Below are 24,862 nucleotides of genomic sequence, written 5' to 3' on the forward strand. Positions count from 1 at the left end.
ACAGTTGTCTTTCAGACAGAGAAGCTTTGCTTAAACCTGTGGATTATATGCCCGATTCTAATGTCAGGTCTACAAATATGTCTTTGCAAAAATCAGTACAGATTTCAAAGGATGATGATTTTTCACAGGGTAGCGTTTATCCTCCGCAACATTCAAAAGAAAATATACCTTTTCCTAATCTCACAGATCCTTTCTGCTCAGCAAATGCATCTAGGGGACCCCAGCCAGACAAGTCTGTATTTGATTCTTCCGTAGGAATGTTCTCTAGCTTTATGTCAAAAATGAATGTATTCTCTGGAAATTCAAGTGAGCCTCAGAAAAATCCACCTAGCTATGGCTTTACATCTCAAGCATCTTCTACATTTTCCAAAAAAAGCTCATTCTTTGGCTTTCCTTCCGCTCCACAGGCAAGCACATTGTCAAATGATTTCTTCAGCTTATTTAAATCCTCTCCCGAGGTACCAAGTAAATTGCCCAACACATCACAGCCCACTAATGGGGATAGTAGCATCCTAAAAACACCTGTTAAGCTTGATAGCAAATTAAAGTCTGATGGCATCTGTCAAAATGACTTGGGGCACCTTAATAATAATGAAGACGGTAAAGCACTAGTTTTTGAACATGAGGATACTGAGCAAATGAAATTGGTTGAAGAGTCTAGCATATCTACAAAAATTGAAGATGTAGCAAATACGTATCCAAATAAAAGTTTGGAGCCAGCAAACAAAACCTCAGTTATTAGTATAGACAAGCCTGAGGCCCATCACAGAGATCAAATGTATGATGTAGAATTGAGCATTGAAGCTGCTGTTTCATCCATCAATAACCAAGTTGATAAATCCTTCGAGCCCACGAAGACAGAATCATCTGTTTTCTATCCGGAATCCTCCAGTGTATCTCCGAAAGGATCTTTTACTGAATCTGCTCCAACAACTGAACAAAGCTCACCAGGACTGTTCATAACACAGACCCAGGCATCAGAGCCTTCTGTCACTGATTCTGTCCTATCTGACTCAACAGACTCAAAGGCAGAAAAGCAGCACAACAGCCAATCTTCTGTGTTTGGCAGTATGGGGTTTTCCACAGCTTTGCATAAGCATTCAGATAGAAGTCAAGATGGAAAGGAAAAAAATAGCTTGACACCAGCCTTGAAATGTGAAGCGGATAATCTTCACTTGGTCGAGAGGGTAGATAGTTCTAGCTTTCTTGTTGAAAATGTAGATAGCAGCTCTAGATCAGCTATGTTGCAAGCAAAGGAAGATACGGTCAGTCTTTGTTCTGTTAGCTTTGACTCCTCTAGTACGGTGCTTTCACATTTTCCAGAGAAACAGCAAAGCAAAGACAAATTTGATGTGGCAGGCTTGACTCCTACTCCATCTTCCCGTTCGGAGCCAGCTTCTAGAAGTCTTGAAATAACTTCAGCAAGCTCGATTGATGATCAAGATCCATCTGAAATGAAGACATGTAGCGCCGTTTCAAGCTCTAGAGTCTTCACACCCCCTTATGCAGAGAAACCTAAAGCTAAGCTGAAAAGCATGATGAACAGGCCAGTTGGTAGAACATAATAAATGGTGACCATGATTCAGCCATTTATAATGCACCTAGACTTGTTGTCTTCCAGTGTGTGCTTATTCTAACGTAGTCCATTCACCCGCTATTAACATTTAGGACTCCCTGTAGCTCTAGGTGGTCGTAGATGGCGTATTATTGTTTTGTTTATAGAAGTCATGAACATAGCTGTGCTCTTACCTCCAGAATCCCTTAGTGAACACTGACCTTTAGCTAGCTAGTCTTTTTTTTCTTTTTTCCCCTTAAGATCCTTCAGACCTTTCCTCCATCAAGAACCAGGTGGAGGAAATTGCTGATGATTGTGGCTGTAGATATGTTGCTCATGATGGAACCACAGGACAAAACCACAAAAGTCTTGAGCCATTTTCACTAGAAAACTTAAACTTTCGATTTAACATACTTTTCTAGGACATGTCCTGTGGGCTGCCATAAATGTGAATTTCCCTTCGTCTAGGAAGCTTCCTGTGTTCATTAGTGAAGTCATATCTGTGCTTTTTCAGTCGTGGTTAACTAATGACAAATCTGGTACCAAGAAAGCATGCTCTACAGATATTTCTCATTCAGTGTTTTTGAACTCTGCTAACTCTCAGAGCAATGACAAAGCTCGGAAAGGTGATGGAAAGTCACATTTGAAATTCTAAACTAAATTTTCTGCGTTGGTGTTCTTGGTGCCCTTTTCGACCCAATGTCTTTTTTTTCCTCCTTGCAGATCCAGGATCAAACAAAAGACTGATCTGATTTTTTTTAACATGGTTTATCATGTTTGTGTTAAATTTTATAAATTCAAAAAAAATTAAAAATACATCTTGAATTTGGGTTAGTAACGACACTGTGCTTTTTCGTGACTTGCTAAAAAAAATGAAATGTTCATGAGGAAATAGCAGAAAACTGGAAATGTTTTATACTTGATACAGACTTTTTGCATTGAATATTTATTAGTATGGCTATCAATTTTGCCACAACAGAAGAAAATTGAGGTATCAATTTGTAGGACAGGACACAAAGATCTAGATATTTTCTCTGTATTGAACTAAAGTTTTGTGAAATTTGCCAGTTTTGAATAAGAAGAAAAGCAACTCTTTGCTTTGTGTCTTCATAGTAATGCAGTGGTTTATAACTTTAGTCCTCAGACCAAACGTATAGGGTCCCCTTTATTATTTTTCTACCAATACCAGGGAGACAACCTCTGATTAGTATTCTCTCTAGAAATCAGGTTATGCGTCGTCATGTGGCATCCGTCAGGCTGATTATTTCATGCATGTCAAGGAAAGTGCACATTAGAGTTCCCATTAACATTGTTTAGCTTGTCACATCTCCCATAAATATTGGCTTTATGTGACACTTTGTACAAGGCAACCGGTGTCTGTTTCGACTTTTCCAAGACAAAACATGGCTCATTCTTCTGTCTCACAAATAGCAATGTTTGCAGCTTATTTTCTTCTTTTTCACTTCTGTTTGTTTGGAACGAGCAGCTAACATTGTACTCGTGCACTACTATATGCACACTACAAAATCCACAGTCCAGGGGTGAGCAATTCATTTTCCTAAGGGCCACATTAGAACCTGGGACTGTTGTGGAGGGCAAATATTCATTTTTGACTAGCACTAGGAATGGGTCTCTATCAGAGGAGCGGTCACACAGGGAATAAAAAATAAAAAGGTGGCAAAGCTGCCGTTTTAACACCACCCAAAATTTCTTTACTGTTCTGCTGTTTACATGCAACAGCTGCGGCATTCTTTTCTTCTTGGATTGCAGTATTTGGCAGGTGGCACCACAAGCCTTGCCTATTGAGTAAAACGGGGCTGTGCCACAACAGCGTGCAATACGCGTGATTGCAGCACGATAGTGTGGCATTATCGGGGTTAATCAGAGGCTCTATAACACCGCCTCACTGCCTGTCAACTGCTCTCTGAAAAGCGTTCTGACTAGGAGAGAGCTTGAGATTGGTACAAAGGGGATTTCTGCAGGTCTTGACCTGGAGTGAAGAACTGAGGCATGGCTCCTGGTGTTTGCAGCATGCAGACGCTAACACAGGAAGAACATGGCCGCATAGGGTGTCGGGAGAGCATTGGGATGTCTCCCCGCTCTACCCACTATTTCCCCAAGCTTTCTCCTTCCAGTTCTTGCAGCTCTCCACACATAAAGAAAAATAAAATCTCTGCTGACAGTGGAGGTGTCGATGGCTAGGGACAGATGTGGCCCTGGGGCCGCAATTTGCCCAGGTCTGCCATAGCCTATCTCTGGAGTGAGCAAGAGCTAGTGGATTGTGGCGAATGAACGTAGCCACCCTCTAATAGGAAGCCAAATCACAGCAGCAAAAACAAACCAAAAAATTGAGATTTGGATGAGGCTGGGAACAATAGAAGGGACTTTAATGTCATTTTAATAAGTGCATTGTAGAAGCTTACGGTAGTGCCATATTTGAGGATTTATGGAGACAACATGGGGTGTGATGTTCCCTATGACAGCCCATAGGAGAATTGTCAAATAGTACCCAAGCTTTACTGAAATGGGATACTGAGCATTCTATAAAAGTGGTGTGGAAAACCGGCTTTAAAGGTGCCATTCTTAGCGGTAGTAATCTGCTAAATAGCTGACCTGGAACATATTATTTTTTTTCCTGAGTTCCCTTTCTGAAAAGCTGCAGTCGGTGAAAATCTTAAGGACTTCTGTTCACACGAATTGCTAACGTTCTACTAGTAGGGAACCATAATGCTTGGTAACAATTTAAATGGTTACTTTGCCTGTCTCTGGTTCTGTTTTTTTGGGGGTTATTGGGGGATAGCGTTTCCTGGCACATAATGGCAGTTTATTACACATTTGGCATCTAACTTTTGAACATGTATTGAAACAACACTGGCGTTCTACTAGTGCAGCCCTTAACATACAAATGCATTGTGATAAAGCAGATAAATGATTCCTGACAACTAGGTTGGGAGGTTAGAAGTTTTAAAGTTTAATTTAAGGAATTTAAATTTGCATTAAAAGGAAGAAATACAAGTTGACTTTAACCTGGCCTGTTAAACATTTTCAGTGTTCTGCTCTTACCTTTCATAATTTCTGTCTGTTTTCCTTTATCTTGTATCATAAATAACTGTGAATTATTTTTCCCTCTTCTACCTCCAGTCCTGCCGGGAGTAGCCGATATGGCTCCTCCGGTAATGTTAGCCAGGGGAGCTCCCAGCTGAGTGAATCTGACCATTACCATGAAAGCCTTCACTCTCTGGACTTAGAGGAAGAGCGCCAAGATCCCACTTTCGCTTTCCGGCCCAAGCAGAGGAAGACTGACCAGGAATGGTTCAACGACCGCGATGCCGACAGGACGCAGCCTCAGGGAACTGAAACACAGCCAGAAATAGTTGCCACCAAACCACCCCAAGAGCTAGAGCAACCCAAAGATATCTTTGTGGAGAGACGGCCAAGGTATGTTGCAAACTGACAATTTAAACTGAATTTTGGGCAAAGATATAAAATACTTTTAAGGTTTTCAAAAGTCATGAAATCATTTTCAGTTTTGCCTAGTGTACTAGAATGCTACATAAATGGCTACCATCTGGAATATACCCATGCAGTGGGTGTGCATTTTTCATAAGCTTATGCATGGGAGGGCAAGGTACTTGTGTCAGCTTACAGGGCAGGGTGGAAAGTACTCGGATCACCTTACAGAATGTAGGGGGAAGTACATGGATCAACATCCAGGATGGAGGCTGAGGTACATGGATCACCATCCAGGATGGAGGAGGAGGTACATGGATCACTATCCAGGATGGAGGGGGAGGTACATGGATCACCATACAGGATGGAGGGGGCGGTACTTGGATCACCATACAGGATTGAGGGTACATGGTTCACCATACCGGATGGAGAGGGAGGTACATGGATCACCATACAGGATGGAGGGGGAGGTAAATGGATTGCCATACAGGATGGAGGTTGAGGTACATGGATCACCATACAGGATGGAAGGGGAGTTACTTGGATCACCATACAGGATGGAGGGGGAGGTACATGGATCACCATACAGGGTGGTAGGGGAGGTACATGGATCACCATACAGGGTGGTAGGGGAGGTACATGGATCACCATACAGGGTGGAGGGGGAGGTACATGGATCACCATACAGGGTGGTGGGGGAGGTACATGGATCACCATACAGGATGGAGGGGGCGGTACTTGGATCACCATACAGGATGGAGGGGGAGGTACATGGATCACCATACAGGGTGGTAGGGGAGGTACATGGATCACCATACAGGGTGGAGGGGGAGGTACATGGATCACCTTACAGGATGGTGGGGGAGGTACATGGATCACCATACAGGATGGAGGGGGCGGTACTTGGATCACCATACAGGATGGAGGGGGAGGTACTTGGATCACCTTACAGAATGGGGGGGGAGGTACTTGGATTGCGTTACGGGATGGAGAGAGCGGTACTTGGATCTAGGACTGCAACTAACGATTATTTTCATAATCGATTAGTTGACCTTTTATTGTTTCAATTAACCGATTAATCGGTTAACAGCCTTAAAAAAAGTGTGGTGTATAATTTAGTTAATATGTAAAGTTTAAAAAAAAGGCAATTTATTCTTAAATATCTCTATGCAGTGGTAAATATAAATAACCAACTATATGGTTAGGGAGCGAAATATCTAATCCACTCTGAAAATGACAGAAGAGATATACTGTATATATTAGAGGGGATATATACTGTTAGAGGAGATATACCGTATATACTATTGAAGATATACTGTATATACTATTAGAGGATATATATTGTATATACTATTATAGGCTATATACTGTATATACTTTTAGAGGAGAGATACTGCATATACTATTAGAGGGGATATGCTTTATATACCATTAGAGGGGAGATATACTGTATATACCATTAAAGGGGAGATATACTGTATATACCATTAGAGGGGCGATATAGTGTATATAGGAAGAATATAGTGTATATACTATTAAAGGGTCAATCTGGTAAATATCATCAGACTCATTAATTTTAACCCCATTTTGTTACTGGCCGATTAATCGATTATGAAAATAGCAATCGATTGGATCACCTTAAAGGATGGAGGGGGAGGTACATGGATCACCATACAGGATGGAGGAAGAGGTACATGGATCACCATACAGGACGGAGGGTGAGGTACAAGGATCACCATACAGGATGGATTGAGAGGTACATGGATCACCATACAGCATGGAGGGGCCGGTACATGGATCACCTTACAGGATGGAGGGGTTAGGTACTTGGATCACCTTACAGGATTGAGGGGGGGGGGTACTTGGATCACCATACAGGATTGAGGGGGGGGGGGTACTTGGATCACCATACAGGATGGAGGGGGAGGTACTTGGATCACCATACAGGATGGAGGGGGAGGTACTTGGATCACCATACAGGATGGAGGGTGAGGTACAAGGATCACCATACAGGATGGATTGAGAGGTACATGGATCACCATACAGCATGGAGGGGCCGGTACATGGATCACCTTACAGGATGGAGGGAGAGGTACTTGGATCACCTTACAGGATGGAGGGGTTAGGTACTTGGATCACCTTACAGGATTGAGGGGGGGGGGGTACTTGGATCACCATACAGGATTGAGGGGGGGGGGTACTTGGATCACCATACAGGATGGAGGGGGAGGTACTTGGATCACCATACAGGATGGAGGGGGAGGTACTTGGATCACCTTACAGGATGGTGGGGGAGGTAATTGGATCACCATACAGGATGGAGGGGGAGGTACTTGGATCACCTTACAGGATGGTGGGGGAGGTAATTGGATCACCATACAGGATGGAGGGGGAGGTACATGGATCACCATACAGGATGGAGGGGGAGGTACTTGGATCACCTTACAGCAGTGGTTCTCAACTCCTGTCCTCAGGACCCACTAACTGGCCAGATTTTAAGTATTACCTTGGGGAGATATAGACTAGAATACTGCAATCACTGAGCAGCAAATGATATCACCATGATATATTTCTGTTATCTTACAAACCTGGCTTGTTGGTGGGACAACCATACAGCATGGAGGGGCCGGTACATGGATCACCTTACATGATGGAGGGAGAGGTACATGGATCACCTTACAGGATGGAGGGTGCGGTACATGGATCACCTTACATGATGGAGGGAGAGGTACATGGATCACCTTACAGGATGGAGGGTGCGGTACATGGATCACCTTACAGGATGGAGGGTGCGGTACATGGATCACCTTACAGGATGGAGGGGTAGGTACTTGGATCACCTTACATGATGGAGGGGGAGGTAGTTGGATCACCTTACATGATGGAGGGAGAGGTACTTGGATCACCTTACATGATGGAGGGGGAGGTAGTTGGATCACCTTACATGATGGAGGGAGAGGTACATGGATCACCTTACAGGATGGAGGGGGCGGTACATGGATCACCTTACAGGATGGAGGGGTAGGTACTTGGATCACCTTACATGATGGAGGGGGAGGTAGTTGGATCACCTTACATGATGGAGGGAGAGGTACATGGATCACCTTACAGGATGGAGGGGTAGGTACTTGGATCACCTTACATGATGGGGGGGGGGGGTAGTTGGACCACCTTACATGATGGAGGGGGAGGTACTTGGATCACCTTACATGATAGAGGGGTAGGTAGTTGGATCACCTTACAGGACAGAGGGGGTGATTATTTTTTTACAGCTGTTTGAAGGAGGTCAAACTTAAACTGCAGACAGGAGGCTGTGGCACAAAGTCTGTAGAATTTCAGGGTCTGAAGGGTCCTCCTAATTATCCTCCTAGTGTTCACAACATTACAAATTGCATGAATCTTGTTAAAGCCCAAATCCAGCTTTTAACAAAAAAATAAATAAAGAAATAGCATTTGCTGCAATATGTTTCCCCACCATAACTACTTCATACAAGTCTATAGGCAGAATTAAGTGTATAGGAAAGAATAGCAGCTTGAAGCAGGCCAACTGCAAGTCAGAAAGATGTAAACTGCAGGTCAAATGTTCCAGTCAGTGGATCCAGAAGCATCTCAAACTGATGCCAAACATATGATGTATTTGCCAGTTGACCTAAGCCCAAAGCCTTTCAACCCAGGCCCGTGTTCTTTGGTGTTGGCCACTGTGGACATCTGGCACTTGTCCTCTTCTGGGTTGAATGACACTCAGAGTCCCCGCCAAGGACAGAAGAGGAGGACCCCACGCATCAAGTGACCAAATCGTGAACGCCTACCAAAATGTTATAGAGCTTTATTAAAATTGTTGGGGTGGGGTCAGGAAGGAGGTTAACCAAGAGTGTGTGGGGGGGGGGGGGGGGTGGTATTTCTTAGTTTTTACCTGCAGTGTACCTTTAAGCAAAAAAATCATAGTTTTGAATGTAGACACATATTTCAACCATTTGGTATTCCCATCAAGTCTTCACATTCCCCAGGAAACACACACAGCCCCCTCCTCTCACCAAAATTTCGGGTGTATTTGGAAAAGATGAAAGCCTTGTTTTGCTTCAAGATTGTTCTGTACACCACGCTTATAGTGCTTCTAATGGATGCCAAGAGGGAGGAGGCTTTATTCCACATTATTCTTCGCGCTCCTTCTCCGAGCCGTAGACACACGCCGTTCACTGTGAAGTTATTAAAAAGAATTTGTTCCAGTGTTTTCGCACACACACACACACACTTCTCCCGAGCGGCCCTCCTACCCGCCGGCCTGTGGCACTGTGTCGGGATTTGGTGCAGAGATGCTCCTCGGAGCTTTATCTGCTCTGCGGTGTTCTGCTTTTCATTTTATTTCTCTTTATCTAGTTTATAAGTGAGAGCGACCAGAGAGCGATGTCTAGAGAGGAGATCCCGGTGTTAGTTGGCAGTACGCACCTTCCCTTTGTATACAGATATTTGCAGGAGCTGGGGAAATAGAGCACAGAGACCAAATATTAAGTCAATAGAAAGATTTGATGTGTAGGTTGTCATTGGCTTTTCTAGAAGAGTTTGTAGTTAGAAAAGCGATCTGTATTTAATTGGGTGGATGGACTGCGCATTAAAGAAAAGAGTGGACACTATCCCCCAAATACAGAGCCTTGAAAAAATATTCATACCCCTTGACATTTTCTACATCATGTTGCAACCAAGAACGTAATTGTGTTTTATTGGGATTTTATGTGATAGACCAGGGTTTCTCAACCCGGGGTTCCATGGAACCCTAGGGTTCCTCCAGAGGTTGTAGGGGTTCCTTGAGCAATGAGCAGTTTCTGTCTCTCAGATAAGTTCCCACTGATACCATTGATCTTTTTAGCTATCTGTAAAGCCCCGTACACACTATCAGTTTTTCTGCTGAGTTTTTCCTTCAGGTTTACCAAAACCATGTAGTGCAAGGGCCTGCCTGACTGCATACACATTGAAACTCCTAAGGTTTGACCTCATATTATATGGTTTTGGTAAATCTGAAGGAAAAACTCAGCAGAAGAACTGATAGTGTGTATGGGGCTTAACCCCCACTGGTGGTCTTCCCGAGTCTGGCTCGGGGTGGAGATTTTATACCAAAAGCGGTAACCCCAAGCCAGACTCGGGACCGCATTGCTGAATGCATGGAGAGTTTACTTACCTTCTCCCCTGGATCCAGCGATGTTCCCCCCGCTGTACGAGCGGCTCATCCTCCGCTGGACCTATCACGGAGCCGATCTCCATTCCCTGCGAGCATTGCGATGCACGGGGACGGAGAACGGCGCCAAATTCAAAAAGTAAGACACACACATTACATACAGTATAATGTAATCTTACAGATTACATTACTGTATGTAATTATTTCACATCCCCTTTGTCCCTAGTGGTCTGTCCAGTGTCCTGCATGCAGTTTTATATTATAAAAACTGTTCTTTATGCCTGGAAACTGGAGATTGTCCATAGCAACCAAAACTGTCCCTTTACATCAAAAATGGTTTTAGACCAGCTAGAAAACAGCGATAATAGATTGGAATCACTCGCAGAATTGAGCGATATCGATTTGTGGGGAGATCCGTCATCAAATACTGAAAAGTAATGACAGTGACAATTCTGCAACTGAGCAAATTTCTGTGTTTTTGATTTGATTACATTATTGAATAATTTTTATTATTGTTATATTATTATTTTGTATAATTATTTATAGTTATTTATTGTATTATCATTTATGATTTAATTTTTCAAACTTTATCATACCCGGGATGTCTGCTAGACTCTGGTTTGGACAGATTTAAGTGAGTTATTCCTAAGAATTACAGGACTACAATATAAAACGCCAAATTTTCAGGCAAAATAATTGTACCGCATTCAGCACCTAAAATCTGAAATAATCGTACCGCCAGGGAGGTTAAGGGGGTAATTCTTCCCAATTACCACCAATGTAAGGAGAATTCTTCCCACTGACCATCACAGTAATGTATCATGAGTTGTAGATATAGTCATTATTAGCAGGGGTTCCCTGAGACCGGAAAGTTATTTCACGGGTTCCCCGCGTTGAAAAGGTTGAGAAAGGCTGTGATAGACCAACACAAAGTGGCACATAATTGGGAAGTGGAAGGAAACTGATAAATGGTTGCCCCTAACTAAAATCTAGTGGAACCAATTGCCTTCATAAGTCACCTAATTGGTAAATAGAATCCACCTGTGTGTAATTTAATTTCAGTATAAATAAAGCTGTTCTGTGAAGGCCTCAGAGATTTGTTGGAGAACCTTGGTGAACAAACCGCATCATGAAAGTCAAGGAACACACCAGACAGGTCAGGGATAAAGTTGTGGAGAAGTATAAAGCAGGGTTAGGTTATAAAAAAAAAAATATCCCAAGCTTTGAACATCTCATGGAGCTCTGTTCAATCCATCATCTGAAAATGGAAAGAGTATGGCCCAACTGCAAACCTACCAAGACATGACCGTCATCCTAAACTGACCGGCCGGGCAAGGAAAACATTCATCAGAGAAGCAGCCAAGAGGCCCATGGTAACTCTGGAGGAGCTACAGAGATCCACAGCTCAGGTGGGAGAATCTGTCCACAGGACAACTATTAGTCGTGCACTTTATGGAAGAGTGACAAGAAGAAAGCCATTGTTAAAGAAAGCCATAAGAAGTCCCGTCTGCAGTTTGCGAGAAGCCATGTGGGGGACACAGCAAACATGTGGAAGAAGGTGCTCTGGTCAGATGAGAGAAAAATTTAACTTTTTGGCCTAAAAGCAAAAATCTATGTGTGGCGGAAAACTAACACGGCACATCACCCTGAACATACCATCCCCACCGTGAAACATGGTGGTGGCAGCATCATGTTGTGGGGATGTTTTTCTTCAGCATGGACAGGGAAGATGCTCAGAGTTGATGGGAAGATGGATGGAGCCAAATACAGGGACATCTTAGAAGAAAACCTGTTAGAGTTTGCAAAAGACTTGAGACTGGGGTGGAGGTTCACCTTCCAACAGGACAACGACCCGAAACATACAGCCAGAGCTACAATGGAATGGTTTAGATCAAAGCATATTTATGTCTTAGAATGGCCCGATCAAAGTCCAGACCTAAATCCAATTGAGAATCGGTGGCAAGACTTGAAAATTGCTGTTCACAGACGCTCTCCATCCAATCTACAGATCTTGAGATATTTTGCAGAGAAGAATGGGCAGAAATGTCCCTCCCTAGATGTGCAAAGCTGGTAGAGACATCCCCAAAAAGACTTGCAGCTGTAATTGCAGTGAAAGGAGGTTCTACAAAGTATTGACTCCGGGGGGCGCCATACAAATGTACCCACCACACTTTTCACATATTTAGTTATAAAAAAAATGTTGAAAACAATTTATCATTTTCTTTCCACTTCGCAATTATGTGCCACTTTGTGTTGGTCCATCACATAAAATCCCAATAAAATACATATTAACGTTTTTGGTTATAACATAAGAAAATGTGGAAAATTTCAAGGGGTTTACATACTTTTTTTGAAGGCATTATACAGGAAGCAGAACGAGAGGAAGTTCCAAGGCTTATGGTTTAGGAAGTATGCTCCCAGTGACCCTGTATATGGTGCTGTGTGAATTCTGGCCACCATGGGTTACAGACAGCACAAATTAAGGTACATGATTTTAGCTGTATCCTGGAATACATTTCTTTATTACCTGGATTTTTTTATTCTCTTGAATTATTACAGAACAAATTGCTCTTTTTCTGACCTCTCCATTAAAAGAGCAACTAGAATAGGTTATCTCCTTCCCGGCCTAGTGCAGCACTCACAGCCACAGGGTAGCACTTTATATTCTGCACATACGTCAGATTTGGGTGAGGATTGATCACTGAGAAATTTTCCACACACATCGCAGTGTACTCATGGCTCCTGGGCCATTATGGAACTATGGGCTACCATTGTCCTCAGTGGCTGGACCCTGTATCAAGCTTGTGTTCAGAATTAAAGGAGTGGGAGGACCTTGCAGTCCTGTGTATAATAAAACCCAGAAGACAAAAGGTATTCCACTGCCGCTTTAGGTGTGGTGACTGCATTTGGTTATTTTTGTTTTTCAATTTTTTTTTCACCCTGGTGATCCTGCCAATAACACACTTCCTGTCCTCTAGTGACAACACTCTCTCAGCCTACTGTGTAAGAAGGAACAGCTTTATCACCCTAGGCCAGGAAGAGTGTTAGGACTACAAATTAACTCCCCTGCTCCTTTTTTATGTAGCCTAAGGGGAGGTGTTCTGTAGTCCTAAAACACTACTTGGTAACATCGTTTGAGATCACACCTCGGAGAGAACAGGAAGCTAATCATCTCTCTGGATTTTTGTCGGGATAAACAAATGTTATTTGCAAATATTTAACGCATAACAAAACATTTTCAATGTCAGAGAGATGCACTAGGGGGCGTAGATACGCGTTTTGAAGCTTCAGTGCTCCTTTTTTTTTTTTTTTAAGAAAGACATGAATATAGCATCATTAAATTATTATTTTTTCCTTAATTTGAGCTGTATATGTACCTGGATATGACCTGGTATCAGCCTCTTGCAGGCCCTGTACACATCTGGGCTGGAGTGTGGGAGGAAGAAGCAAAACAAGACACCAAACAGTTCATGTACTGACAAGGAGGCAGGCTGATAGGAGGAGAGAGTGACAGAGATGAGCTCATCAGTCTTTTGCTGTCCGGTCACTGACTGGGGGCGGGTCCGGGATGACTCGGTCTCAGAGGACATGATGCTGGGCACACACTGAGGACATCTAGTGGCAGAAAAAAGTACTGTGGGGGGGAAATCTGCAGCTTGAAGCTGAATATTACAACAAAATCTGGTTTTGGTATTTTATCTTTTAACAGGCTATTGATGCGATTTTTTTATTTTTTTTTAAACTGGGGTTCCACTCTCTGCAGGTCTGAAAGACTCCGTATGACATGGCAGCCAAAACTTTTTATTATACCCACTGACCTATAGGGTGTGACTGGTGATCATGGAGAGGGCATGTTTTATTTTAGGCTTTTTTTTGTTGTTGTTGTTGTTGTTATCATCGATCAGCAGCATAACATTTTTATCTTTTGTCCCTACAGCTATCAGGAAGATGCAGGACCTCCTCCGTTCTCTCCGGCCAAGGCTCGCTGGCTTCGGGTTATTAACAAAGTGCGGGTACAAATTAACGAGGTAGGAGTTGAATCGGGTCATTGATTTGTTATATTTTTGTCTTGTTGTGCCGGAGTCTGTGTGAAAGTTTGCGGTCGGCATGTGTGAATGTGGTGTGCGGGGAGTTTGTGGCTTGTTGGGTCATGTGACCAGTGGCAGCTTGTGTGTGTATGCACCAGGGAGTACCTACTCTGTTCTACTCACACCCCTATATGAACATCCATGTGAGGTCTGACTGCATCCAAATTAGGGGTTGACCGATATTGCTTTTTTAGGGCCGATACCGTTTTTCCGGCCGCCTTTCATTCCGATATCGGGTGCTGAGATTCTGTACATTTAAAGTTTTGAAAAATCAACATAGTTTTCTACACAAATCTGGTCTAAACTGAACATGTTAATGTTTATTGTGGGTGGCTGGCTGGCACCCGGCTGTGGGTGGCTGGCTGGCACCCGGCTGTGGGTGGCTGGCACTTTGCTGTGGGTGGGTAGCTGGTACCTTGCTGTGGGTGGGTGACTGGCTGGCACCCGGCTGTGAGTGGCTGGCTGGCACCCGGCTGTGGGTGGCTGGCACTTTGCTGTGGGTGGGTAGCTGGCACTTTGCTGTGGGTGGGTGGCTGACTGGTGTGTATTTTCTGGTCAAGTTCCGCTGTTCCGTTGTGTGCATTGTCCGAGGAAAGGGAGGGAGGACAGTATAGGTTTGGGGGGGGGGGGGGGGGTTGGGCACATGCATACACGTCTACATGGGACTATTGGTTTATAGTCATATATGTGTATATCATTATTTTTCGTTAAGTCGATTGTTTTTCACGTATTATGTATATATATTCCCTGTTTTTCTCCTTTTTCACATGTTTTTATTGGTTTACAGTATTGTTTAGAAATGTTTACATGCGACTGTTGGTCCATGTTTCTGTACTTGCAGGACCTTTTGGTGTACATGAGAACATGGACCTTCAGTTTGAGCTTTTACTCAGGTTTCTAGCTGCGTGCTCTTTGGGACTGAGGTTTGGTGATTGATCGAGCTGTGTTCTCATCACTGATTATCAGCGCCCTCAGAGCACCTGTAGCTATTGGGGAGGTCTATTTAAGATCTATCAGTTATCTCAGTCATTGTAATGATTAAGCACAAGATGTATGTGTGAAACGCGTCGTCTACGTGACCACAGTTTGGTGTCTTTGGTGTTATCTTTGTGAAACAAAATAAAAGGCAATCGGAAGTTCTGGATGTGCGGCCATTTCTTTTTTCTTTCCATACCTCGGCATAGATGCTCTTGATGAACAGGGGGCCGAACATATATTCAGATTGATATTACTTTTTAGGAACTAAAACTTAAAAATATTATGAAGGATTGTCATATTCCTGTTCTACCCAATATATGAATGGTGTCCCAGATTATGGGCTTTCTGAATGTAGGTTTGCAAAATACTTGATTAAAAATGTATTATGTAAAAAATCTCTATACAGCGCTATTGGCTTTAGATCGACATAAAAGCTAAAAATTGCACGTCAAAAAAAAAAAGTCACTTTAAACACCAAAATTGCATGCAATAAAGCATGAATAAAATAAATATATCATCCAAAAGAATCAGGGTTCAAAGTATCAATACATGAATAAGGGGTCAATTTTTATTTATTTTTTATTTTCTATTTTTTTTATTATTATTTTTTCTTTTCTTTTTTTTTTTCCTTTTTTTTTTTCCTTTTTTTTTTCTTTTTTTCTCTTTTTTTTCTTTTTTTTTCTTTTTCTTTTCTCTTCTTCTTTCCCTTGGGCAAATTCTTGCCCACAGGAAATACTGCTTACCTCAGCATAGATGCTCTTGATGAATAGGTGGTCAAACATATTCAGATTGCTCTTACTTTTTAGGAACTAAAAATATTATGAAGGATTGTCATATTCCTGTTCTACCAATATATGAATGGTGTCCCAGATTATGGGCTTTCTGAAGTTTGAAAAATACTTGACTAAAATTGTATTATGTAAAAAAAACCTCTATACAGCACTACTGACTTTAGAGCAACATAAACGCTAAAAATTGCAGGTCCAAAAAAAAAAAGTCCCTATAAACACCAAAATTGCATTCAATAAAGTATGAATAAAATAAATATATCATCCACAAGAATCAGTGTTATCAATACATGAATAAGGGGTCCGTTTTTATTTTATTTTTTTCTATTATTTTTTTTTTCTATTATTTTTTTATTATTTTTTCTTTTCTCACTTTTTTTTTTCTCTTTTCTCTTTTTTTTTTTTTTCTTTTCCCTTCTTCTTTCCCTTGGGCAGATTCTTACCCACGGGAAATATATGTTACCGATAGATGCTCTTGAAGAACAGGTGGCCGGACATAGATTAAGATTGATCTTAGTTTTTGGAACTAAAACTTAAAAATATTATGAAGGATTGTCATATTCCTTTTCTACCAATATACAAATGGTGCCCTAGATTATGGGCTTTCTGAATGTAAGTTTGCAAAATACTTGATTAAAAATGCATTATGTATAAAAAACTATACAGCGCTATTGGCTTTAGATCAACGTAAACGCTAAAAATTGCACGTCAATAACAAAAAAGTCACTATAAACACCAAAATTGCATACAATAAAGCATGAATATTAGAAATATATCTTCCAAAAGAATCAGTGTTCAAAGTATCAATACATACATAAGGGGTCCATTTTTATTTTTTATTTTCTCTTTTTTATTTTTTTTCTCTTTATTTTATTTTTTTATTTTCTCTTTTTCTTTTATTTTTTTCTTTTCTCTCTCTTTTTTTTTTCTCTTCTTCTTTGCTTTGGCAGATTCTTGCCCACGGGAAATACTGGTTACCTCGGCATTGACCAGGTGGTAGAATATATATTCAGATTGATCTTACTTTTTATGAACTAAAACTTAAAAATATCGTGAAGGATTTTCATATTCCTGTTCTACCCAGTATACAAATAGTGTCCCAAATTATGGGCTTTCTGAATGTAAGTTTGCAAAATACTTGATTTAAAAATGTATTATGTAAAAAATCTCTATACAGTGCTACTGGTTTTAGATCAACGTAAACGATAAAAAATGCACATCGATAAAATAAAATTAAAAAAAGTCACTATCAACACCAAAGTTGCATACAATAAAGCATGAATAAAATAAATATATCATCCAAAAGAATTTGGTGTTGAAAGTATCAATACATGCATTAAGGCAGTGGTCATCAACCCTGTCCTCAGGGCCCACTAACAGGCCAGGTTTGCAAGATAACTGAAATACATCACAGGTGATATCATTTGCTGCTCAGTGATTGCAGTATTCTAGTCTGCATCTCCCCCAAGGTAATACATAAAACCTGGCCTGTTGGTGGGCCCTGAGGACAGGAGTTGATGACCACTGCCTTAAGGGATTCATTCAGCAAAACAATCCACAAAAGTGCATTTGTGCAGATACCTACAAAATAATTCAGGCTATACGCCCCTGAAGACGCATGTTTATGACGAAACGTTAGGGTGGAGCTACGGGACGTGTGACGTAGGACACGGACGGACGGACGGAGGTTCGGCGGCCATCTAGTTGGTTAGAAGCGCTGGTTGCTTCTTACTATATGCTTGTTTGAACTCCTGCAAATGTGAGTTTATTTTACTTTTTTTTTATGTGCAATAAATTTTTCCTTAATTGGATGCTTGCGCAATGAGCATTTTTTTTTAGGCTCCATGTATTTATATGAGGATCGAGCCACTACCTGAGTCTTGGATTATACCTGGTTATATATGCTTTTGATAGGAAGGGCCTTTTGGGTCTGTCATTTGGTGTCCTGGGAGAAGGATCTCTTTGGAATACATGTACAGTGGATTACTATTAAAGTTGGATCGTTCTTATCATCATCTGACCGCATTTAATGTGTATAACCCATACACTGATGGTAAGGGTCAGTTATATTGGGTGAAGGTGACGGGTTCTTTATCTCCTTCTTTTATGGTGGTTTCCGATCACTGGATATTTCCTCCATGGTGGGCATTGCTCTGATTGGTTCCAGTCTCTTTGCTTACCTAGACAAACCCTTTATATGAACTTTCTATCATGAACTTTGTCTTTTTATTATTTTTTGTTTGGCGCTACACACATTTGCCCACATATATGCTCTTTAAGCAGTGCTTCAATGATCCTCCAACTCCAAGAGATCTAACCGACTATACGAGGCGTCTAAAAAGTTTGGTTTAATGGTATCCGAAAACAAACAAAACAGAACAAACAAATAATTTTTTTACCTAATTTTCTGATTGGATGTCCAGCATCATCTAAGCCCCCATTCCTCCCAAGCCTGAATGTCCCTGGCCTGCCCCTTTTTATCCTTTCGTGGAGGCTCAGCATAGGGGACATTACCTAGGGTGGTGTCCATCAAAGTACAGCCTGCCTGGGAATGGCCACTCCTCCAGACGGACAACCCAGCCATCAAGGCATTTTGATATTTGCATAACTCCTCCCAATGTCCCGCCCACTGCTTGCATCGGGACTGAGGGCATCTTGGGAGTAGTTCTGTGATGTTTTCAGAAAGCTATGTACATCACCCTGCTGGACCTTCCCACCAGCCATGATCTGTCTACATTGCATAGAGAAGCACAGATGACCAGATGACATCACTGGGGATCTAAAATAAGAAATGAAAATAAAAATGGAAAGGATTTAAAAAAAAAAAAAAAGTCATGTTGGGAAGGGGGTGGGGTGATCCAGAGAAGTCAAAATATATGCAGATTAAACTTCAGCTTTAATGTGTTTTCAAAGCCAAAAATCTTTGTAGTTTCAGTCAGTATGTTTGGCATTGTATCTCGCCATCTACAGTTTTCTGAAAGCTGAATTCCAGGAGTTCAGCCACATTGTAAAAAGTGAAGACACAATATGAGTTAAGTCCAAGGATCTGCATGACATCCCCTGAACTTATCTCTATTATTTTATATCTGACAGGTTTACGGCTCTGCTGGGAATTGCACTGGAGACACTGGGAGCTGTGAGAGAGGAGAAAGGCACACACCACAGCTATGCCCGCCCCTCCCCTCTGTTGATCATTCACAGAAGTCTTTGTAGTTTGTGTATGGGTTTGCATTAATACAAAGGCTTCTGTGAATGGGCAGGAGGAGGGGAGGGGCATAACAGCTGCAGTGACTATCCTGTTGAAGATTCTGAGCTCAGAAGGATGAGCGTCGCTCTCCCAGAATTACAGTGATAGCTGCCTTCTGGAAGTACCTTAACCACTTGCCGACCAGCCGCCGCAGTTGTACTGCAGCAGAATGGCACGGCTGGGCGAAACAACGTTATGTAACGTCGCCTCGCCCTGTGGCCACTAGGGGAGCACGCACGCCGCCAGCCCCCCTGCAGTCACCGCCAGGTTACCGCGATCGCTTAGGGCACACGGAGAACCGGGATCTATGTGTGTATACACACAGTTTCTGGTTCTCTGGGGGGAGAAAAGGCAGATCATCTGTTCATACAGAGTATGAACAGCGATCTATCTCTTCCCCTACACAGTCCACTTCCCTCTTCAGTTAGAACACACACTAGGGAACACAGTTAACCCCTTGATCGCCCCCTAGTGTTAACCCCTTCCCTGCCAGTGACATTTTTACAGTAATCGGTGCATTTTTATAGCTCTGATTGGTGTAAAAATGCCAATGGTCCCAAAAATGTGTTGAAATTGTCCGACGTGTCCGCCATAATGTCGCTGTCCCAATAAAAATCGCAGATCGCCGCCATTACTAGTAAAAAAAAAATATTACAAATGCCATGAAACTATCCCCTATTTTGTAGACGCTATGATTTTTTTATTTTTTTTTGCCAAAAATATGTAGAATACATATCGGCCTAAACTGAGGAAAAAAAAAATTTTTAAAACATTTTTTTGGGGGATATTTATTATAGCAAAAAGTAAAAAATGTTTTTTTTTTTTTAAAATATTTTGTTTATAGCGCAAAAAATAAAAACCGCAGGGGTGATCAAAACCACCAAAAGATATCTCTATTTGTGGGAAAAAAAAGATGTAAATTTTGTTTGGGTGCAACTTCGCACGACCGCGCAATTGTCAGTTAAAGCGACCAAAGTGCCGAATCGCAGAAAGTGCTCAGGTCAGGAAGGGGGTAAAATCTTCCGGGGCTGAAGTGGTTAAAGCAGTTGTAAAGGCAGAAGTTTTTTTAATCTTAATGCATCCTATACATTAAGATAAAAAAAACCTTCTGTGTGTAGCAGGCTCCCCAGCACCCCACTAATTACTTACCTGAGCCGAATTTCTCTCCAGCGATGTCCACAAGTGTCTTAGCCATCCGGGACACTCCTTCTAATTGGCTGAGACACAGCAGCAGTGCCATTGGCTCCCGTGGCTGTCCTTAGCCAATCAGGGGAGAGAGGGGGCGGGCCGGGTCGCGGCTCAGTGTCTGAATGGACACAGGGAGCTGTCACTCTGCTCGGGTGCCCCCATAGAAAGCTGCTGGCTGTGGGGTCACTCAACAGGAGGAAGGGGCCAGGAGAACAGGAGAGAGACCCGAGAAGAGGAGGATCCAGGCTGCAAAACCAACTGCACATAAGAGGTAAGTGTAACATGTTTATTATTTAAAAAAAGAAAAGAAAAACAAGACTTTATAATCCCGATATAAATGCGAGAGCTAAGCCCAGAAGGTGTCATGCACCTCGCTGGTCTTAATTAACGGTGTGCCTTCATTTTTTACAAAGGAGCTGAATTCCTGGAATTCAGCTTTAAGCAGATTGTTTTATGCAACACTGTTGCAACCTTTAATGAGATCCTGACAACGCTAAGCCACTGCCTTGCAATTAGCAGCAACGTTATCAGCCTGCTGTGTGCACCACGTTAGTTGCCCATCGGGCTACTTTTCAGATAGGTAGCAGAACAGTGAAGTGAAGGAATCTCCTCAGGCTTGCTAATTGAGTGGTGGCATGCCTGGCACTGCTGGGGGTGAAGCCACCGTCCTTTGGGAAAGATCCCTGGGAAATGCAGAGCACTGGAAGTCCCTCCTGTCTATTGCAAGAAATAGACTCAAAACTCAAGAAGAAATGTCTTCCTGAGTTTCACCTGCTGTGTATTCCCCAGAGTCTCCTTGGGAGGAGGGTGACATCATGGTCACCTTCGGTGCCACAGGCAAAATATGAGGGCGATGGAAGTAAGAAACCCAATTTTTTTTTCTTTCCAGGACATTTTAGACCTACCAAGACTCCGTTCATGTCGTTGCAGGTATGAGGGCGCACGTGCGCGTTTCTGCGCAGCGCGTGTAGGGCTGCCCATTCATTTCAGGCACCAGAAGTGTGAAATGTTTTGCACCTCACCGAGCCACGATTAGCAGATGCATAGGGGTTGCCGTTAAAGAATTTAATGGCACCGCTATGTGTCTGCTAAAGCGCAATGCCTTTTTTGTGCAGGTCGGGAAAGCACGCAATTTTGCACACGTTCCTAACATGCACAAAACGTGATTGTAGCTGAATAGTAGGTGATTAGGAGTAATACATGGTCTGCTAGAAAGTGTTCGCCATCCGTAAATATGGATACATTTTTCTCATTCTAATGATTCTCCGAGAAATGTGTCCATGACTTGCTGTAGATTCACCGCCGAATATTCTTGTGTAATTACATCTTAGAAGGCCTGAAACAAGAAAATAGATTATTATGGGGAAGGTGTATTAAATCCCTGGCTGGAGAGAACAGAGCGCCCCCCCCCTTCATCTCTAAATATTAGTGGGGCGACTCCTGGGACAGCGTGGAGCACCGCTGTGCACGGCCGACAGTTAAATGATACCAGCCAGCCCCGGACTGCAGATTGTACATCATTTTCTAAACCCTCTAAAGCTGATTTGTTTGCTCCAAAATTGTAATAGTAATTTTGTGATTACAAGCATGTTCTGTAAAATGCGGTTCAGAGAGGGAAGCGTAATGGCTTTGTGGAGCCGAGCGACAATTTCTCTACGGATAAATACTTTGGTACATTCTCAATTATCCGCAGTCTGATGACTGTGCACCTGGAATGATAGCTCGCTCTGTGCCATGCCACCCTCTGCCCGCCCCTGTATTTGATGCAGTGTCATTATTTCATTTTTTTTTTTTATACAATCACGCTTGTTGTTTTTCAGCTTTCTTTTGGAATAAAGTACGATAATTCATTCTGACTGGTGTAAACTATGCATAGACATAAGAGTAATACACAATGCCAGGGAAGTAATTACATAAGATTTTTTGATAAAATGTCATTAAAGCGTTAATATGTGCCTTGTTTATGTGGGGTGGCCAGGGGTGCCATAAAGATTCCAGGTTGAGCGGCAGTTTTAACCCACCCCCTTACCTTGCCAACCGTCAGCGGACTGCCACATGTGTGATCAAATTTATTCAATGGTTCGCCCTGGTTTAGATTGCGGTTGAAGTGTGGTATTTCAACAGAAAATCCCCATTCATTTGGAAAAAAAAGGCTTTGTGGAGGTGGCAGTATTGGTTCCTTAAAGCTTGGTGGCCGCTGCTAAGCTACCATCTGAAAAAAGGTGAAAGAGCATGTGTGATGAAGAAGACCTGGCTTGCAGTCAGCGTTCCAGTTCATTCCAAAGGTTTCCAATAGAGCTGCGGTTGGAGCTTTGTTCAGGCCACTTGAGTTCCTCCACCCAAAGTCATCAAATCATATCTTTATGGAGATGTTGATTGAGAAGAACTGGCTTTTTCAAAATGGTCCCAAAGGTGTTCAGTAGAGTTGAGGTTTGGGCTCTGTTCAGACCATTTCCATTCCTCCACTCCAAAACATATCAAACCATGTCTTTGTAGAGTTTGCTTTGTACACAGCAGTGCGGTCATTCTGGAAAAGGGTCTTTTCCAGACTGTTCCCATGGGGTCGGAAGTGCACAATGGTCTACAATGTCTTTGTATGCTGTATTTTGAAAGTAGAGCTATAGTCTCCAATTTATTTAGATGTTCCATGAAGCCATTCAGTAGGGTTGAGGTCAGGGCTCTGTGCAGGACCCTTGAGTTCTTCCACGCCATACCCACCAAACCATGTATTTATGGAGATGCTGGTTTGAGAAGTGCTGGCTTGTTCCAATGTATACCAAAGGTGTTTAGTAGGGTTGAGGTTGTAGCTGTGTTCAGCCCGCTTGAGGTCCTACACACCAAACTTATCAAGCCATGTCTTTGTAGACTTTGCTTTGTACATAGAAGTACAGTCATTCTGGAAAAGGGTCTTTTTCAAACTGTTCCCATGTGGTCGGAAGTGCACAATGGTCTACAATGTCTTTGTATGCTGTATTTTGAAAGTAGAGCTATAGTCTCCAATTTATTTAGATGTTCCATGAAGCCGTTCAGTAGGGTTGAGGTCAGGGCTCTGTGCAGGACCCTTGAGTTCTTCCACGCCATACCCACCAAACCATGTATTTATGGAGATGCTGGTTTGAGAAGTGCTGGCTTGTTCCAATTTATGCCAAAGGTTTTTAGTAGGGTTGAGGTTGTAGCTGTGTTCAGACCGCTTGAGGTCCTCCACACCAAACTTATCAAGCCATGTCTTTGTAGACTTTGCTTTGTACATAGGAGTACAGTCATTCTGGAAAAAGGGTCTTTTTCAAACTGTTCCCATGAGATCGAAAGTGCACAATTGTCTAAAATGTCTTTGTATGCTGTAGTTTTAAAGTAGAGCTATAGTCTCCAATTAATTGTAATGTTCCAATTGTGAAGCCATCCAGTAGGGTTAAGGTCAGGGCTCTATGCAGGACACTCGAGTTCTTCCACACCAAACCCATCAAACAGGTCTTTTTGGAGATGTTGGTTGAGAAGAACTGGCTTATTCCAATTCATGCCAAAGGTGTTTAGTAGGGTTGAGGTTGTGGCTGTGTTCGGGCGGCTCGAGTTCCTCCACACCAAAGTCCTCAAACCGTGTCTATATAGAGTTGGCTTTGTACAGAGGAGTGCAGTCATTCTGGAAAAGGGTCTTCCCCAAACTAGTCCCATGGGTTTAGAAGAGCGCAATTTTCTTTGTCTGTAGTATTAAAGTGGAGCCATAGGCTCCAATTCATTTCAATGTTCAAATGAATCCCACAGGTGTTCAGTAGGGTTGAGGTCAGGCCAGTCAAGTTCTTCCACACCATACCCATCAAACCATATCTTTATGGACCTGGCTTTGTACACAGGGGCACAGGCCTGCTAGGACAGAAAAGAGCCATCACCAAACTGATGTTTGTAAGCATGAACTGTAAATGCTTCTCCTCTTTAATGCCTGTAAACACCCATGTGTATCGGGAGGTACTTTTATTGGCAGAGCTTCTCAACTCCTGTCCTCAGGACCCACTAACAGGCCATATTTTAGGTATTACCTTGGGGGAGATGCAGACTAGAATACTGCAATCACTGAGCAGTAATTGATATTACCTGTGATGGATTTCAGTTATCTTGCAAACCTGGCCTGTTAGTGGGCCCCGAGGACAGGAGTTGATCTATGTGTCTTTTGCACATTTAGGTGTTTACAGGCATATTTGTAGAGAACCAGTCTGAAATAAAACCCATCACAAAGGAGCTTTTGGACAGAAAAAAATACTTAACGTAACTACACACGGCAAACATTTTTAAGTGTAATTTTTTTTTTTTTTTTTTTAGCATTTTGGGGAAACTGGTTATAAATGTAAATGCTAATAAATGCTTGTACAATATTCTTCATAGGTGTGTTTTTTATGCTGCATTTTT

The 24,862-nt window shown here is 42.3% G+C and overlaps 1 protein-coding gene across 6 annotated transcripts in view; it reads left to right on the forward strand.

Moving 5' to 3' along the window:
• The window catches only part of UNC13B (unc-13 homolog B), a 626,059-nt gene that overhangs the window by 224,708 nt on the left and 376,489 nt on the right, over positions 1-24,862 (forward strand). For all 6 annotated transcript variants that reach the window (XM_077463165.1, XM_077463167.1, XM_077463166.1 and 3 more), the window contains 2 exons: positions 4,697-4,993; positions 14,113-14,203. In XM_077463165.1, the coding sequence (XP_077319291.1) occupies positions 4,697-4,993; positions 14,113-14,203 (388 nt within the window). The remainder of the gene's footprint in view (positions 1-4,696; positions 4,994-14,112; positions 14,204-24,862) is intronic.

This window comes from Lithobates pipiens, unplaced genomic scaffold, assembly GCF_037356315.1.
Source record: "Lithobates pipiens isolate NorthernLeopardFrog02 unplaced genomic scaffold, aLitPip1_a1.2 Scaffold_3, whole genome shotgun sequence".
Lineage (NCBI taxonomy): Eukaryota > Metazoa > Chordata > Amphibia > Anura > Ranidae > Lithobates > Lithobates pipiens.